Raw genomic sequence first — 16,946 nt, 5'->3', positions numbered from 1 at the left:
TTTCAAATCTCTTTCCTCACAGCTCCCTCTCTCGGCATTCACTCTGTCTGCATCACTCTCTTTTCAGTCTCTCCTTCCCTCCCTCCAGTTGGAGTGTCACTCTCACTGATCTCTCGGCCCAACTCTCCTCACTGTCATCACTCTCTCTTCACTCACCTCATTCCTCCCACTCCAGCATCCCACCTCTCTCCATCCCTCTCTCCTGTGTGTTTTCACCCATTTCCTTCTGTCCACGTACTGAATTACTCAAATCCCTCTCCGGTCGTTTCTATATCTCATCAGTCACCATGTAACTCCTTCCTTCCTCTGTGACCATCTTCCCCTCTCACCTCCATCACTCCTCCCCTCCCTCCTGTGCCACTCTCAGTCACTCCACCCCTCTCTGTTCATTCCCCACTCCCACATTGCACCTCTCTCTCCACCCCTCTCACCCATTTTCTGCTGTCCACGTACTGAATTACTCATGACTAGAATCAACTCGTGCCAGAGCGAGGACCTGGACCCACTGTGATTTGCCTATCACAATAGCTCTACAAATCAAATCAAATTAAGCTTAATTATCATTCAAACCATACATGGATACAGCCGAACGAGACCGCATTCCTCTGGGGACAAGGTACAAAACATTCAAAATAGCAAGCAAACATTCAAAAACATTGAGTAACAGAGTTCAGAATATCGAGCAAAGAAGCATATTCACTTGAAAAGGAAATCATACACAGTCCAAGACCCTGAGAGACAATGTCCAGCAGTCGATGGTACTGTCTCCCAGCAGTGTACAGACACACGCAATCCATCCTGTCAGCCCACTGCTCAAACATGATAGGGCACAGAGGGGTGGAGTGACTGAGTGACACAGGAGGGAGGGGAGGAGTGATGGAGGTGAGAGGGGAGGATGGTCATAGAGAGGAAGGGAGGAATGACTGTGAGGAGTTACACGGTGACTAATGAGACATAGAAACGACCGGAGAGGGATTTGAGTAATTCAGTACGTGGACAGAAGGAAATGGGTGAAAACACACGAGAGAGGGATGAAGAGAGAGGGGGAATGCTGGAGTGGGAGGAATGAGGTGAGTGAAGAGAGAGTGATGACTGTGAGGAGAGTTGGGCAGAGAGATCAGTGAGAGTGACACTCCAACTGAAGGGAGGGAAGGGGGGAATGACGAGAGTGATGAGACCGAGTGAATGCCGATAGAGAGGGATGTGAGGAGAAGGATTTGAGAGTCAAGTGTGGAGGATTGGAGGAGGGGGAACAGAGGGAGATGATGGACAGGTGAGGAGAAGAGAAGGGCCAAGATGGGAACCAGAGTGGGGATGGAGATCGAGAGAAGTGGTAGGGGTAGAAATTACCAGAAATTACAGAAATCAATGTTCATGTCGTCAGGATGGAGGCTACCCAGAAGGAATGTGAGGTGTTGCCCCTCCATCCTGATTCTGGCCTCATCAGGTGAGTGCAGGAGCCTTTGGACAGACACGTGGGAATGGGAAGTTGAATTGAGATGGGTAGCCACTGGCACAACAATTTGGAAAGGAGGTCTCTGATCTGAAGAGATACCAAAACCATCCAGTCCCTGTTCAGCAACTCTCCCTGGTGAATGGCTGTGACCAGTCACTGCTCTCAGTCAAAGCCCAGATGAATATTTGGGGCTGAAGGAGAGAAAGATCGTTCCCTTCAATGATCCCCACCACAGTTACCCGAGCTCGTAGACCCTGCTGGGGGGGTGGTCAAACCCGAATCAGGCTCTCCAGTCACTGATATCCGGATTTCCTGAGTTGTGTCCGACTGGGAATCTGTACCGGAGCTCGCAGACCCTGCTGGGGTGGTGGTCAAACCCAGACTCGGCTCACTTGTCTCTGATCCTGGGGGTTCTGGAGTTGTTGTCAACTGGAAGTCTATGATAAGAAGAAACGTCGTGTGTAAGTCCTATATCAAATCAGGAAGGTACTTAGTGGCAGGGAACAGAACGCTTAATTCCTGATCAAATCTCCTTTTGGAAATACACATACTCCCCTCTACTTTCCTGTTTAATACCTCCAACCCTTGTCTGACAAATCCATCTTGTCACGTGTCCCTCTCTCTGTCTGAATCACTCTCCGGTCAGTCACTCCTTCCTTCCCCAGTTGGAGTGTCCCTTTCACAAATCTCTCCATTTCCTCAGCCCCTCGGCCTCTCCCTGTCTCCCCTTCCCCTCTGCCTCTCACTGTTCCCCTCTCCCTGTACCCCATCCCCATCTTTCCCCATTTCGCTCTCCCTGTCCCCCCCATTCCCCTCCGTCTCTCCCTGTTTCGCCAACCCCTCAGCCCCTCCCTCTCAGTATCTCTGTCTGCCTCTCTCCACGGCCTATAACAGTTAGTCCCACACCTTGGCCTCTCCCACTCCTCTTGGACTCTTGCTGTCTCCTCCTCCTTCCCTCAGCCTCTCCTTGTCACCCTTTCACCTTGGCCTCTCCCTGTCTCCTCAGCCTCTCGGCTATTCCCCGTCACCCACTCCACTTGGCCCCTCCCCATCACCTTGGCCCCTCTCCGCCATCTCTCCCCATCTCCCCTTCCCCTCGGCCTCTCCCTCACAGCCGCTCCCCTCGGCCTCTCACCGGTCCCCCTAAACTCATACACAGTGCAAGACCCTGAGAGACAATGTCCAGCAGTCGATGGTACTGTCTCCCGGCAGTGTACAGACACACGCAATCCAGCCTGTCAGTCCACCGCTCAAACACGATAGGGCAGAGAGGGGTGGAGTGACGGACCAACTGGAGGGAAGGAAGGGGGGATTGATGAGAGTGAATGCTGCGATAGGGGGATGTGAGGAGAAGGATTTGAGAGTCAAGGGTGAAGGTTTGGAGGAGGGGGACAAGAGGGGGATGATGGACAGGTGAGGAGAAGAGAAGGACCAAGATGGGAGCCGGAGTGGGGATGGAAATCGAGAGAAGTGGTAGGGGTAGAAATTACCGGAAATTACAGAAATCAATGTTTATGTCGTCAGGATGGAGGCTACCCAGAAGGAATGTGAGGTGTTGCCCCTCCATCCTGATTCTGGCCTCATCAGGTGAGTGCAGGAGTCCTTGGACAGACACGTGGGAACGGGAATGGGGAGTTGAATTGAAATGGGTAGCCACTGGCACAACAATTTGGAAAGGTGGTCTCTGATCTGAAGAGATACCAAAACCATCCAGTCCCTGTTCAGCAACTTTCCCTGGTGAATGTCTGTGACCAGTCACTACTCTCAGTCAAAGCCCAGATGAATATTTCGGGCTGAAGGAAAGAAAGATCGTTCCCTTCAATGATCCCCACCATAGTTACCCGAGCTCGCAGACCCTGCTGGGGGGGTGGTCAAACCCGAATCAGGCTCTCCGGTCACTGATATCCGGATTTCCTGAGTTGTGTCCGACTGGGAATCTGTACCGGAGCTCGCAGACCCTGCTGGGGTGGGGGTCAAACCCAGACTCAGCTCACTTGTCTCTGATCCTGGGGGTTCTGGAGTTGTGTCCAACTGGAAGCCTATGATAAGAAGAAACATCGTGTGTAAGTCCTACATCAAATCAGGAAGGTACTTAGTGGCAGGGAACAGAACGCTTAATTCCTGATCAAATCTCCTTTTGGAAATACACATACTCCCCTCTACTTTCCTGTTTAATACCTCCAACCCTTGTCTGACAAATCCATCTTGTCACGTGTCCCTCTCTCTGTCTGAATCACTCTCCGGTCAGTCACTCCTTCCTTCCCCAGTTGGAGTGACCCTTTCACAAATCTCTCCATCTCCTCATCCCCTCGGCCTCTCCCTGTCTCCCCTTCCCCTCTGCCTCTCACTGTTCCCCTCTCCTTGTACCCCATCCCCTCCATCTTTCCCCATTTTGCTCTCCTTGTCCCCTCCATTCCCCTTGGCCACTCCATCACTCCCACTCCCCCTCGGCCCCTCCGATATCTACTTTCCTCAGCCTCTCCCTCTCTCCTGCTCTGCTCAGCCTCTCAGTCACCAGCTCCCCTCGGCCACTCCCTGTCTCCCCCTCCCCTCGGCTTCTAAATTCACTCCCAAACTACTCGGCCTCTCCGTCACTCCCCCTCACCTCGGCCTTTCCTCAACTCCACCTCCCCTCAGCCTCTCACTTTTCCCCTTTCCCCCTCCCCTCGGCTTCTCCCCCGACCACCCTCCACTCGGCCTCTCCCCGACTCCCCCTCCACCCCTCCACTCTGCCTCCCCCTGACTCACACTCATCTCGGACTCTCTCCGCCTCCAACTCCCCTCTGCCCTACTTTCTCCCCCACACCTCAGGCATTCCCTAAATCATCATCCCATCAGCCTCTGTCTCCCCCTTCCTTTCGCCCCTCCATCACTGCCCCTCCCCTCGGCAACTCCCTCTTTCCCCTTGCCCTTTCTGTGTCTCACCAACACCTTGGCTTCTCCCTGTCTCCCCCTCCCCTCGGCCTCTCCCTATCTTCCTCTGCTCTCAGTCTCCCTCCATCTCGCTCTCCATTTGGTACGTCACTCCGCCTTCTCCACACTCTCTCACCCCTGCTCCCTCCATTTCCTGTCAGTCTCACCCTCCCTCACTCCAGGGGATGGGTAGACTCTCTCCCGGCAGCTGACACAGCATTGTGGGCCGAAGGGCCTGTGCTGTGCTGTACTGTTCTGTGTTCTATGATCTCTGTCACAGGTCAGACTGGGCAGTTTCATTCTGACCCCGCCCGGTGTGAAGGGGGATACGGGAAAGGTGATCACAGACCATGGGCAGGGCAGCCGACTGGAAAACTCAGCCCGTGGTGTGTGTCGGTGACTCGGGACGTCCCAGAATTTCCCCACAACTACAGCACTGCTGTGTCACTGGGGAACGGTGACCTACCTGTACAGTACACAGCGTTACTCCAGGGTGTCGGCCCCAGCCAATACACAAAGTAACCGGAGCAGTTCTTCACCGCGATCTTTCGGCTCCCATAACAGAAGTTTTCACCCCAGGAGTAGCAGACAGCCCTGATCATCACCCCCTCTCCCACGTTGGGATGGGGACCTGGAACGAGATTTATAAACACTGTAAAATGTACCCAGTCCCACAGTACAGCAGGGAATGTGAATCAGGACCCACTGTAAATCAGTGGTTCACAACCTACGGACTGATCCGGCCTCAGTCAGCATTGAGCTGCTGCCCTCTCCCTCTCCACCCCACCCTCCCCGCAGCAGCACCTTCATCTTCTGAATGAGCCCCCCATGAGGGACCTTGTCAAATGTCTGGGGGAATCTCACTGAAACCTGTCAAATAATGGAAGGCCTGTATAGAGAGGACATGGAGAGGATGTTTCCTGTAGTGGGGGAGTCTAGGACCAGAGGGCACAGCCTCAGAACACAAGAAACTCCCCACGTTTCAACAGAAGTTTAAATCTGTTTTATTTATTTATTTGTCAATAAAACACGGAGTAGGGCCTTCTGACCCTTTGAGCCACACTGCCTCTGCAACCCTCGACAATCCCAAAGGAGCCGATCGTCGTCATGGGATAATTTACAATGACCAATGAACCCACCCGGTACGTCTTTGGACAGTGGGAGGAAACCGGAGAACCCAGGGAAAACCCATGCATTCCATGGGGAGGAGGAACAGAGACTCCTTACAGATGACACTGGAATTGAACTCTGAACTCCAATGCCCCGAGCTGTAATAGTGACGCACTAACCACTACGTTACCATGGCAACCATTAATTTATCCCAATAATTGGTGAACGATGATGTCTGCAGACTCCCCCAACTGCTTGGAGATTGCCCCACCACTGAGATGAGTCTGGGGTCGTTGAAACACCTCAGGATCGTATCCAGAATGGGGTCAGTGGGCAGATCAGTTCTGTAACCCAACTCCAGGAAGTTGTCACTCCTTCACCGGACTCCATGACGATACAGGACCGTAGAGTGGTCTGAGCTACTGTGGGGAGACCTCTCAGGGAGATGGGGTTCTGTGTCCATGCTCGGGCCCTCTGAAGAGATTCAGTTTATTATTGTGACACTCCCGAAAAATAACCGAGCCCCACTGATGTAAACTCTGACCCTACCGTTTAACCAGCCTGGGTACTTCCCAGAGCAGTGATACTGTGGAACGACCGTCTCCGGAATCTGCCATCCTCTGGAACTGAAACAACGATCAGAGAGTCAGTCCCTGATCTGACGGAGTTTATTCACTAAGACAGACATGAGAAATTACGTTCACCCTGTCCCTACCCTGTCTCTGGTCAATAACACCCCAATCCTGGGAATTCCCTCTCCATTGTACCTCTCCCTTGTCTCTACTCTAAGAACGTGGGATCTCCCCTCTCCCTGTATTTAGTCCCCATCTCAGTGTAGTCACTGATGATCCCGGTCTCCCTGCATTTCCAATTCACACACCCTTTGTTCCCCTGTTTACATTCCCCTTCTGTGTCCAGTTTCTCAGTGATTATCTCCTCACTTTACCTGTTAAATCTGTACCATCGCACAGCAAGATTTTTATCATCCATCAACTCTCCACCGGTACACTCAGTGTTGGAACAATTCGTGCTCCTCCAGGGCTGATCCAGGACGGTGTGGGTTACACACGGATCACCGAGCGTGGAGTCTGTGATTGAGAGACAGAACAATGTTCAGTGTTAATGTACAGCTCACGTTCCCCAACCTCTTTCTCTGCCAATCACAACCCTCATCTGCACTTCCACCCTCAGCAACCCCTGGGCAACAATAATTATTTTTATTCCTCGAAGGGACGTGAGTTTCAGAGGCTGAGCCAGTGTATAACTGCCCCTCCAGAGGTTCCCTTGAGAAGGTGGTGGTGGTGGCCTGTCCTTGGCCTGTTGCAATCCTTGATGTGTGGGGACACCCACAATGATGATCCGGAGTTCCAGGGTTTTGACCCAGTGACGCTGAAGGAGCAGCAATGTATTTCCAAGGCACAGTAGTGTGTGGCTTAGACAGAAACTTGCAGAAAATGCTCCACTCCCCAACTATGGCTCCTTCCAGCCCCCTCTCTTCATTCCACACACCAGAACTTTCTTCCACCCCCATTTCCAGTCTCCCTCTGCTGCCCATCCGGTTGTTGCCTTCTCTCCCCTTTCCCACTAACCTCCACCCGTCTTTCTCTTCCTATCCCTCCATTCCCCTTCACTCTTCTCTATTCCCTTCCACCCTCCACCTTTACAATCTTCCCGTGCTCCCCTTGTGTGCCAGGGCAGATCAGGGTTTGGTGGTTCTGGTCACATCAGTGAAGGAAGGACGTGGAAGTTTCAGAGAGTGTGCAGAGGAGATTTATCAGGATACTGCCTGGATTGATATCTTATGAAACTCGACTGAGTGAGCTCGGGATTTTCTCTTTGGAGTGAAGGAGGATGTGAGGTGACTTAATAGAGGTGGACAAGATGGTAAGAGGCATAGATCGGGTGAACAACCAGAGACTTTTTCCCCAGGAAGTGGCTAATACCCAGGGGACAATAGGAGAAATGGCAGGAGGAGGTGACACAGTGAGAAGTAATAGATTGGTCCTAAGAAGTGAAATGTCACATTGGGGAATAGATGAAGGGGGAGGAGAATTTTGTTCACTGGAAGGAGAAATCAATATTCGTACCATTAGGTTGGAGGCTACGCAGCAGGAATATAAGGTGTTGCTCCTCATCTTTAAGAGGAGTCATCTTGGCACGAGACAAGGCTATAGATCAACAACATTGGAAAGAGATGTGAAATGTTTGGCCATTGGGAAATCCCGTTCATGGCGGATGATGTGGAGCTGCTCGAGAAGCAGTCCCCCAGTTTACGATGAGTCTCTCCAATGTAGAGGAGACCACATTGGGAACAATAGACAGCTCTGGCAGATTCAGTGAAGTGATGCTTCACCTGGAAGGAGTGTTTGGGTCCCTCAATGGAGGCGAGGGAGGAGGTGAATGGGCAGGTGCAGAGATAAGTGTCTGGAAGGAGATTAGTGGGGAGGGAGATATGGAAAAGTGATCCCTACAGACAGTGGGCAGGGGGAGGAAAGGAGATGTTTAGCAGTCAGGTCCCTTTGGAGATTGAGGAAATTGTGGAGGATAATGTGTTAGATGCGGAGCCTGAATTGGTGGTAGGTGAGGACGAGGGACTCAGGAATAAAGAGTGAGTGTAGATGTATGGGAAATGGAGGAGATACAGGTGAGGGAAACATCAATATTAGAGGGAGGGAAACCCCATTCTTTAAAGCAGGAGGACATCTCTGATACCCTGGAATGGAAACCACATCCTGAGAACAGACGTGGTGGAGGCACATCTTGTGCCAAGATGAGGCCACCCTCAAGGCGGAGGAGCAACACCTCATATTCCATCTGGGTACCCTCCAACCTGATGGCATGAATATTGATTTCACTGTCCGGTGAATAAAATTTACTCCACTCCCTTCCTATATTCCCATTCTGATCTTTTACTTCTCACCTGCTTTAAACTTCCCCCTGGGTCTCCTCCTCTTTCCGTTTCTCCAATCGTATTCACTCTCCTCTCCTATCAGTTTCTTTCTTCTCCAGCCCTTTACCTTCCCACCCACCTGGCTTTACCTGTCACCCTCCAGCTAAACACTCTGCACCTCCCCCCCCCCCAATCTTTGTTCTGGCATCTTCCCGCTGCCCTCTCAGTCCTAAAGAGGGGTCTTGGCCCAAATTATCAACTAACTATTCATTTCCATAGATGCTGCCTGACCTGCTGAGTTTCCCCAGCATTGTGTGTGTGTGTTGCTACATATTACTATATAATACCCTGAGATTCAGTTTCTACCCGGCATTCACAGTGGAACAAAGAAATACAATAGAATCAATGAAACACAACACACAAACAAAGACTGACAAGCAAAAAATGTGTAATAGAAATCAACAAAGACAGTATCCATCAGTCAGGACCCCACCACCCAGGCATGCCCTCTTCCTATTACCACCATCAGAGAGGAGGGACAGGAGCCTGAAGACACACACTCAACGTTTCAGGAACAGCTTCTTCCCCTCCGCCATCAGATTTCTGAACGGACAGTGAACCCATGAACATTACCTCACTATTTTTGCTCTCTTTCTACACTACATATTTATTTTCTATATATTTGTTATTGTAACTTGTGTATTGCACTGTACTGCTGCTACAAAACAACAAAATTCATGACATTTGTCAGTGATAATAAACCTGATTCTGATTCTGTGTTCTAGTACATGGAACATAGAACAGTACAGCACAGGAACAGGCCCTTCGGCCCACAATGTTGTGCTGACCCAGATAAACAACAAATCAGAAACACCCAAACATTAATCCCTTGAGATGTTCCCACAACCAATGATCTCACTTTAAGGACTGTATCTTGTTATTTCATGTTCTCATTATTTATTGCTATTTCGAGAGTCTCAGAACCCCTCCTTTACACTCAATCTCTCCATAACTCCCTCTCCCCTCACACTCCCTCTACCTTCACTCTCCCCGAACCTCTCTCAGCACAGTCTCTCTCTACTTCTCTTCCCAAATGGGCACTGCCTTACTCCCCCTCCTATCAGCCTCTCCCCAACAACCCCTCCATTCGGCCACTCCCTGACTCCCCCACCCTTCAACCTCTCACTGACTCCCTCTCCCCTCGGCCTCTCCCTGCCTCCCTCTCCCCGCGGCCTCTCCCTTTATTCCTCTCCCCTTGGTCTCCCTCCAACTCCCTCTCCACTTGGTACGTCACTCCGCCTTCTCCACACTCTCTCACCCCTGCTCCCTCCATTTCCTGTCAGCCTCACCCTCCCTCACTCCAGGGGATGGGTAGACTCTCTCCCGGCATCTGACACAGCATTGTGGGCCGAAGGGCCTGTGCTGTGCTGTACTGTTCTGTGTTCTATGATCTCTGTCACAGGTCAGACTGGGCAGTTTCATTCTGACCCCGGTGTGAAGGGAGATACGGGAAAGGTGATCACAGACCACGGGCAGGGCAGCCGACTGGAAAACTCAGCCCGTGGTGTGTGTTGGTGACTCAGGACGTCCCAGAATTTCCCCACAACTACCACACTGCTGTGTCACTGGGGAACGGTGACCTACCTGTACAGTACACAGCGTCACTTTGCAAGGTTGTCTGATTCAGCCAATACACAAAGTAACTGGAGCAGTTCTTCACCCTGATCTCCCGGCTCCAGTAACAGCTGCCTTCACCCCAGGAGAAGCAGATGGTCCTGGTCACCTCCCCCTCTTCCACGTTGGGATGGGGACCTGGAATGAGATTTATAAACACTGTAAAATGTACCTGGTCCCACAGTACAGCGGGGAATGTGAATCAGGACCCACTGTAAATCAGTGGTTCACAACCCACGGTCCGGTCCGGCCTCAGTCAGCACTGAGCTGCTGCCCTCTCCCTCTCCACCCCACCCTCCCCACAGCAGCACCTTCATCTTCCCATGAGGGACCTTGTCAAACGTCTGGGGGATCAAGCTGAAACTTATCAAATATTGAAAGGCCTGGATAGAGTGGACATGGAGAGGATGTTTCCTATAGTGGGGGAGTCTGGGACCAGAGGGCACAGCCTCAGGACACAAGAACCTCCCTCTAGATCAGAGATGAGGAGGAATTTCTTCAGCCAGAAGGTGGTGAATCTGAGGAATTCATTGCCACAAACGGCTGTGGAGGTCACGTCATTTATAAATGTAAAGTGGAGGTTGAGAGGTTTTTTTTGATTGGTGAGGGTGTCATTTGTGACTGCCCCTCATTCACCCACGGTCTTCCCAATGCTCATCAGTCCCATCCATAAGAATCCACTCCAATGTCTTCCCTACCACTGACGTGAGACTTACTAGTCAGAGAGTCACAGAAAGCTACAGCACAGCAACAGGCCCTTCGACCCATCAAGTTCATGCTGAATCTTTAAAACTGCCTTGTCCCATCAACCTGCACCCGGAGCACAGCCGTCCATCTCTCTCATCCATGTACCAACCAAACTTCTCTTAAACATTGAAATCGAAATGGCATCTACCACTGGCTCAGGCAGCTCATTCCACATTGTAGTTTCCAGGATTATTCCTGTTTCCCAACATTCAACAAAAATTTAAATCTGTTTTATTTATTTATCTGTTTGGCAATAAAACACGGAGTAGGGCCTTCAGACCCTTAGAGCCACACTGCCTCGGCAACCCTCGACAATCCCGAAAAAGCCGATCGTCGTCATGGGACAATTTACAGTGACCAATGAACCCAGCCGGTACGTCTTTGGACAGTGGGAGGAAACCGGAGAACCCGGGGAAAACCCATGCATTCCATGGGGAGGACGGACAGAGACTCCTTACAGATGACAGTGGAATTGAACTCTGAACTCCGACACACCGAGCTGTAATAGTGACGCGCTAACCACTATGTTACCATGGTAACCATTAAGTTATCTCACTAATTGGTGAACAATGATGTCTGCAGTCTCCCCCAAATCCCTGGAGCTTGTCCCACCATTGAAATGATTCTGGGGTCGTTGAAACTCTTCTCTGTCGTATCCAGAATGGGGTCAGTGGGCAGATCAGTTCTGTAACCCAACTCCAGGAAGTTGTCACTCCTCCATCAGACTCCATGACGATACAGAACTGTAGAGCCTGTAGAGCGGTCTGAGTGACTGTGGGGAGACCTCTCAGGGAGATGGGGTTCTGTGTAAATACTCGGGCCCTCTGAACAGATCCAGGTCATCAGTTTGACCCGCCCCAAAAATAACCGTGCCCCGCTGATGTTGAGCCTGACCCTACCGTTTAACCAGCCTGGTTTCCGTCCAGAGCAGTGATATCGTGGAACGAGCGTCTCGGGAATCTTCCATCCTCCAGAACTGAAACAACAATCAGAGAGTCAGTCCCCGATCTGAGGGAGTTTATTTACTCAGAGAGACATGGGAAATTACACTCACCCTGTCTGTACACTGTCTCTGATAATAACAACCCAATCCTGGGAATCCCTCTCTGTTGTACCTCCCCCTTGTCTCTACCCTGAGAATGTGGGATCTCCCCTCTCCCTGTATTTACTCCCCATCTCAGTGTAGTCACTGATGATCCCGGTCTCCCTGCATTTCCCATTCACACACCTCTTGTTCCCCTGTTTACATTCCCCTTCTGTGTCCAGTTTCTCAGTGATTATCCCCTCACTTTACCTGTTAAATCTGTACCATCCCACAGTAAGATTTCCATCATCCATATATTGTCCACCGGTACACTCTGCATGGAAACAATTCGTGCTCCTCCAGGGCTGATCCAGGACGGTGTGGTTTACACATGGATCACCGAGTGTGGAGTCTGTGATTGAGGGTCAGAACAATTTTCAGTGTTAATGTACAGCTTACGTTCTCCATCCTCTTTCTCTGTCAACCACAACCACCATCCTAAACTAAATGGTGGAGGAGGGGAGGGAGGCTAGCTGGAAAGTGAGAGGTGAAGCCAAGTGGGTGGGAAAGGTCAAGGGCTGGAGAAGAAAGAATCTGATCAGAGAGGAGAGTGGACAATAGGAGAAATGTCAGGAGGAAGGGACCCAGGGGAAGTAATACTTTGGTGCTAAGAAGTAAAAGGTCACACTGGGGAATAGAGGAAGGGGGAGGAGAATTTTGTTCACCGGAAAGAGAAATCGATATTCGTACCATTGGGTTGGAGACTACACAGAAGGAATACAAGGTGTTGCTCCTCGACTTTAAGGGGATTCATCTTGGCACAAGACAAGGCTATAGATCAACAACATTGGAAAGGGATTGGGAATCGGAATTTAAATGTTTGGCCATTGGGAAATCCCGTTTATGGCGGATGGTGTGGAGGTGCTCGAGAAGCAGTCCCCCAGTTTACAATGAGCCTCTCCAATGTAGAGGAGGCCATACTGGGAACAATAGACAGTCCTGGCAGATTCGGTGAAGTGATGCCTCACCTGAAAGGAGTGTTTGGGGCCCTCAATGGAGGTGAGGGAGGAGGTAAATAGGCAGGTGCAGGGATAAGTACCTGCAAGAAGATTAGTGGGGAGGGACATATAAAAAAGGGAAACGTAGAAAAGCGATCCCTACAGACAGTGGGCAGGGGGAAGAAAGGATATGTGTAGCAGTCGGGTCCCTTTCGAGATTGTGGAAATTGTGGAGGATAATGTGTTGGATGCGGAGGCTGAAGTGGTGGTAGGTGAGGACGAGGGACTCAGGAAGATGGAGTGAGTGGAGATGTATGGGAAATGGAGGAGATACAGATGAGGGAAATATCAATAGTAGAGGGAGGGAAACCCATTTTTTAAAGCAGGAGGACATCTCTGATACCCTGGAATGGAAACCACATCCTGAGAACAGACGTGGTGGAGGCACATCTTGTGCCAAGATGAGGCCACCCTCAAGGCGGAGGAGCAACACCTCATATTCCATCTGGGTACCCTCCAACCTGATGGCATGAATATTGATTTCACTGTCCGGTGAATAAAATTTACTCCACTCCCTTCCTATATTCCCATTCTGATCTTTTACTTCTCACCAGCTTTAAACTTCCCCCTGGGTCTCCTCCTCTTTCCGTTTCTCCAATCGTATTCACTCTCCTCTCCTATCAGTTTCTTTCTTCTCCAGCCCTTGACCTTCCCACCCACCTGGCTTCACCTGTCACCTTCCAGCTAACCACTCTGCCCCACCAACCTTTGTTCTGGCATCTTCCCCGTGCCCTCTCAGTCCTAAAGAGGGGTCTTGGCCCAAATTATCAACTAACTAATCATTTCCATAGATGCTGCCTGACCTGCTCAGTTTCCCCAGCATTGTGTGCGTGTGTTGCTACATATTACTATATAATACCCTGAGATTCAGTTTCTACCCGGCATTCACAGTGGAACAAAGAAATACAATAGAACCAATGAAAAACTACACACAAACAAAGACTGACAAGCAACAAATGTGCAATAGAAATCAACAAAGACAGTATCCATCAGTCAGGACCCCACCACCCAGAACATGCCCTCTTCCTATTACCACCATCAGAGAGGAGGGACAGGAGCCTGAAGACACACACTCAACGTTTCAGGAACAGCTTCTTCCCCTCCGCCATCAGATTTCTGAACGGACAGTGAACCCATGAACATTACCTCACTATTTTTGCTCTCTTTCGACACTACATATTTATTTTCTATATATTTGTTATTGTAACTTGTGTATTGCACTGTACTGCTGCTGCAAAACAACAAAATTCATGACATTTGTCAGTGATAATAAACCTGATTCTGATTCTGTGTTCTAGTACATGGAACATAGAACAGTACAGCACAGGAACAGGCCCTTCGGCCCACAATGTTGTGCTGAATCAGCTAAAAAACAAATCAGAAACACCCAAACATTAATCCCTTGAGATGTTCCCACAACCAATGATCTCACTTTACGGACTTCATCTTGTTATTTCATGTTCTCGTTATTTATTGCTATTTGTTTATATTTACATTTGCATAGTTTGTTGCCTTCTGCAATCTGCTTCATCTGTCATTGATCCTGTTATAGTTACTATTCTATAGATTTGCTGCAAATGCCCACAGGAAAATGAATCTCAGGGTTGTATGTGCTGAAATATGTACTCTGATCATAAAATTTACTTTGACTTTACTTTGATCTTTTACCTTCTACCTATAAAATGTCCACATCCCTACATCTCCCTCACATCAAAGTGCCTATCAAAGCTTCTCTTAAGTACCACAAATGCATTTACACCTAGCACCATACCAAGCAGCACATTCAGGCATCCAGCAGTCTCTGAGGGAAACTTCCCTCTTGAACCTACCCCCTCTCACCTTCAATGCCTGCACTCTGGTATATGACATTTCAACCCTGGGAAAGAGATACTCTCTGTCCACTCTATCTCTGCCTCTCAGATGTTATAAACCTCTATCTGATCTCCCCTCAGCCTCCGATGCTCCAGAGAAAACAACCCAAGTTTATCCTGCCTCTCGTGATAGCACATGCCCTCTAAACCAGACAGTATCCTGGTAAACCTCTTCTGCACCCTCTCCAAAGCCTCAACATCCTTCCTATAGTGGGGTGACCAGAATGTCTGCAATACCCCAGACGTGGCCTCACCAGAGTTATACAAAGTTGCAACACAACCTCTTGTCTTTTGACCCCAATGCCTCGACTAACAACATCAGCATTCCATAAGCCTTCTTAACCACCTTTTTGAACTCTGAGCCACTCGCAAGGAGCTCTGAACTTGAATCCCAAGATCTCTCTGCTCAGCAACATTGTTAAGGATCTTGCCCTCAACATGCCAAACTGTGATTAGTAACTTTCCTGTGATCTATTGCGTTCTTTTTCATTAATTGTAGTGAAGAGATATGTGGCTCTTGCTCCTCAACACATAAAATCTACTGTCACTGATTAAATGGACTCTCAAGTTCAAGGTTATCATCATTCAAACATATACACGTATCCTGCCAAACAAAACAACATTCCACCGGACCAAGGTGCACAACAGAGTACATATAACTCACAACAACACATCAAGAAATATTACCACAAATAAATTAACAAATTATAAAACATATTCCAGAAGGTTGACATTTAGCAAAAGGTGCATTTCAAAGTTCAGAGTAAATTTATTATCAAAGTACAGAGATGTCACCATACACAACCCTGAGATTCATTTTCTAGTGGGCATACTCAATAAATCAAGACAATAATTACCACAACAGAATAAATGAAAGTCTGACCAGTTAGGCCATTCGACCAGAGTGCAGAAGACAACAAACTGTGCAAATACAAAAAGAAGAAATAATAATGATAAATAAATAAGCAATAAATATTAAGATCATGAGATGAAGAGTCCTTGAAAGTGAGTCCATAGATTGTGGGAACATTCCAATGATGGGGCGAGTGAACTTTTCCACTGTGTCGTGCAATAGATTTTTGAGCCGTTTCACAGACAATCGGTTCACCTGTCCTTTGTGTGGCCGGGAGCAGTCAGTGTACAATGTTTATATGAAGTGTGAGAGGTTGCAGCCCCTGTTTGAGTATCTGAAGGGGCTGCTGCTCACGTTTTGGTTGTACTTCAGCCCTGTGCTCCTGATATATGGTCACCCAGTACGGAGGGGGTTGGGTCACTCAGAGAATCTACTGGTGGGCTTGTTCCTGGACCTGGCCAAGATGGCCATTCGTGGGTCCAGGCAGTCAAGGGCTCTGCCCAAGCTGAATGCCTGTCCCTCTTCTGGGGTTACCATCATGTAGAGATGGAGCATGTGATCACTATGGGTACAGGGGGGATTTCCTGGGACAGTGGGACCTCCAGGGAATTAAGTGTTTTGTAGACAGGAATCAAATAAAACCCAAAGCATGAATTAGGGAGTGGGATAAACCCCTGACAAAACATTCTGCACTGGGCTGTGTATAGGACACACAAGATACTGGGGAGCTCAGCAGGTCAGGCAGCATCTATGCAGAGAAATAAACAGTCAACGTTTCAGGTCTCTTCAACCCTTTACCTTTTCCAGCTATCACCTCCCAGCTTCTCACTTCACCCTCCCACTCACTTACCTTCCCCCTCGCCTGGCTCCACCTACCACCTCACAGCCCATACTGCTTCTCTTTCCACCACCTTCTTATTTCAGTTTCTTCCCCCGTCCTTTCCAGTCCTGATGAAGGGTCTCAGCACAAAACGTCCACTGTTCATTCCTCACCACAGATGCTGCCTGACCTGCTGAGTTTCTCAGCATTTCCTGTAGATTTTCAGCATCTGCAGGATCTCGTGTGTTTGCAACTGACATGAGCAGCAGGTACGAGGGAGGGAGGGAGGGAGGGAGAGAGAGGACACAGTATGAACGCAGAATGTGTACTGGGCTGTGCCACATGAATCTGATACACAGGAGCTGTGAAATATCCACAAAATAAACCGCATTGTGCGCTGGGTTCTGTAGAGAAATGGGCCTCTCTGCCCACCACCCCCAGACAGACCATTTCCCAACTAAATTACTTCCATGTACCGGTGTGAGGACAATATCCCAGACAGATCATTTACCAAATAAATTACTCCTGTT

General features: G+C 49.4%; 1 protein-coding gene across 1 annotated transcript in view; it reads right to left on the bottom strand.

Annotated features, from left to right (window-relative positions):
• Positions 1 to 16,946, bottom strand: part of LOC140723276 (uncharacterized) — a 131,276-nt gene that overhangs the window by 33,833 nt on the left and 80,497 nt on the right. Inside the window, exons 3-7 of the mRNA XM_073037882.1 lie at positions 12,085 to 12,226; positions 6,029 to 6,105; positions 4,836 to 5,000; positions 3,298 to 3,495; positions 1,696 to 1,893 (exon numbers count right to left, since the gene is read on the bottom strand). Coding sequence (XP_072893983.1) covers positions 1,696 to 1,893; positions 3,298 to 3,495; positions 4,836 to 5,000; positions 6,029 to 6,105; positions 12,085 to 12,226 — 780 coding nt within the window. The remainder of the gene's footprint in view (positions 1 to 1,695; positions 1,894 to 3,297; positions 3,496 to 4,835; positions 5,001 to 6,028; positions 6,106 to 12,084; positions 12,227 to 16,946) is intronic.

Source organism: Hemitrygon akajei, unplaced genomic scaffold (genome assembly GCF_048418815.1).
Source record: "Hemitrygon akajei unplaced genomic scaffold, sHemAka1.3 Scf000107, whole genome shotgun sequence".
NCBI classification, from domain to species: Eukaryota; Metazoa; Chordata; class Chondrichthyes; order Myliobatiformes; family Dasyatidae; genus Hemitrygon; species Hemitrygon akajei.
Note: the sequence above shows the minus strand (reverse complement) of the source record. Positions and strands in the feature narration are given on the sequence as shown.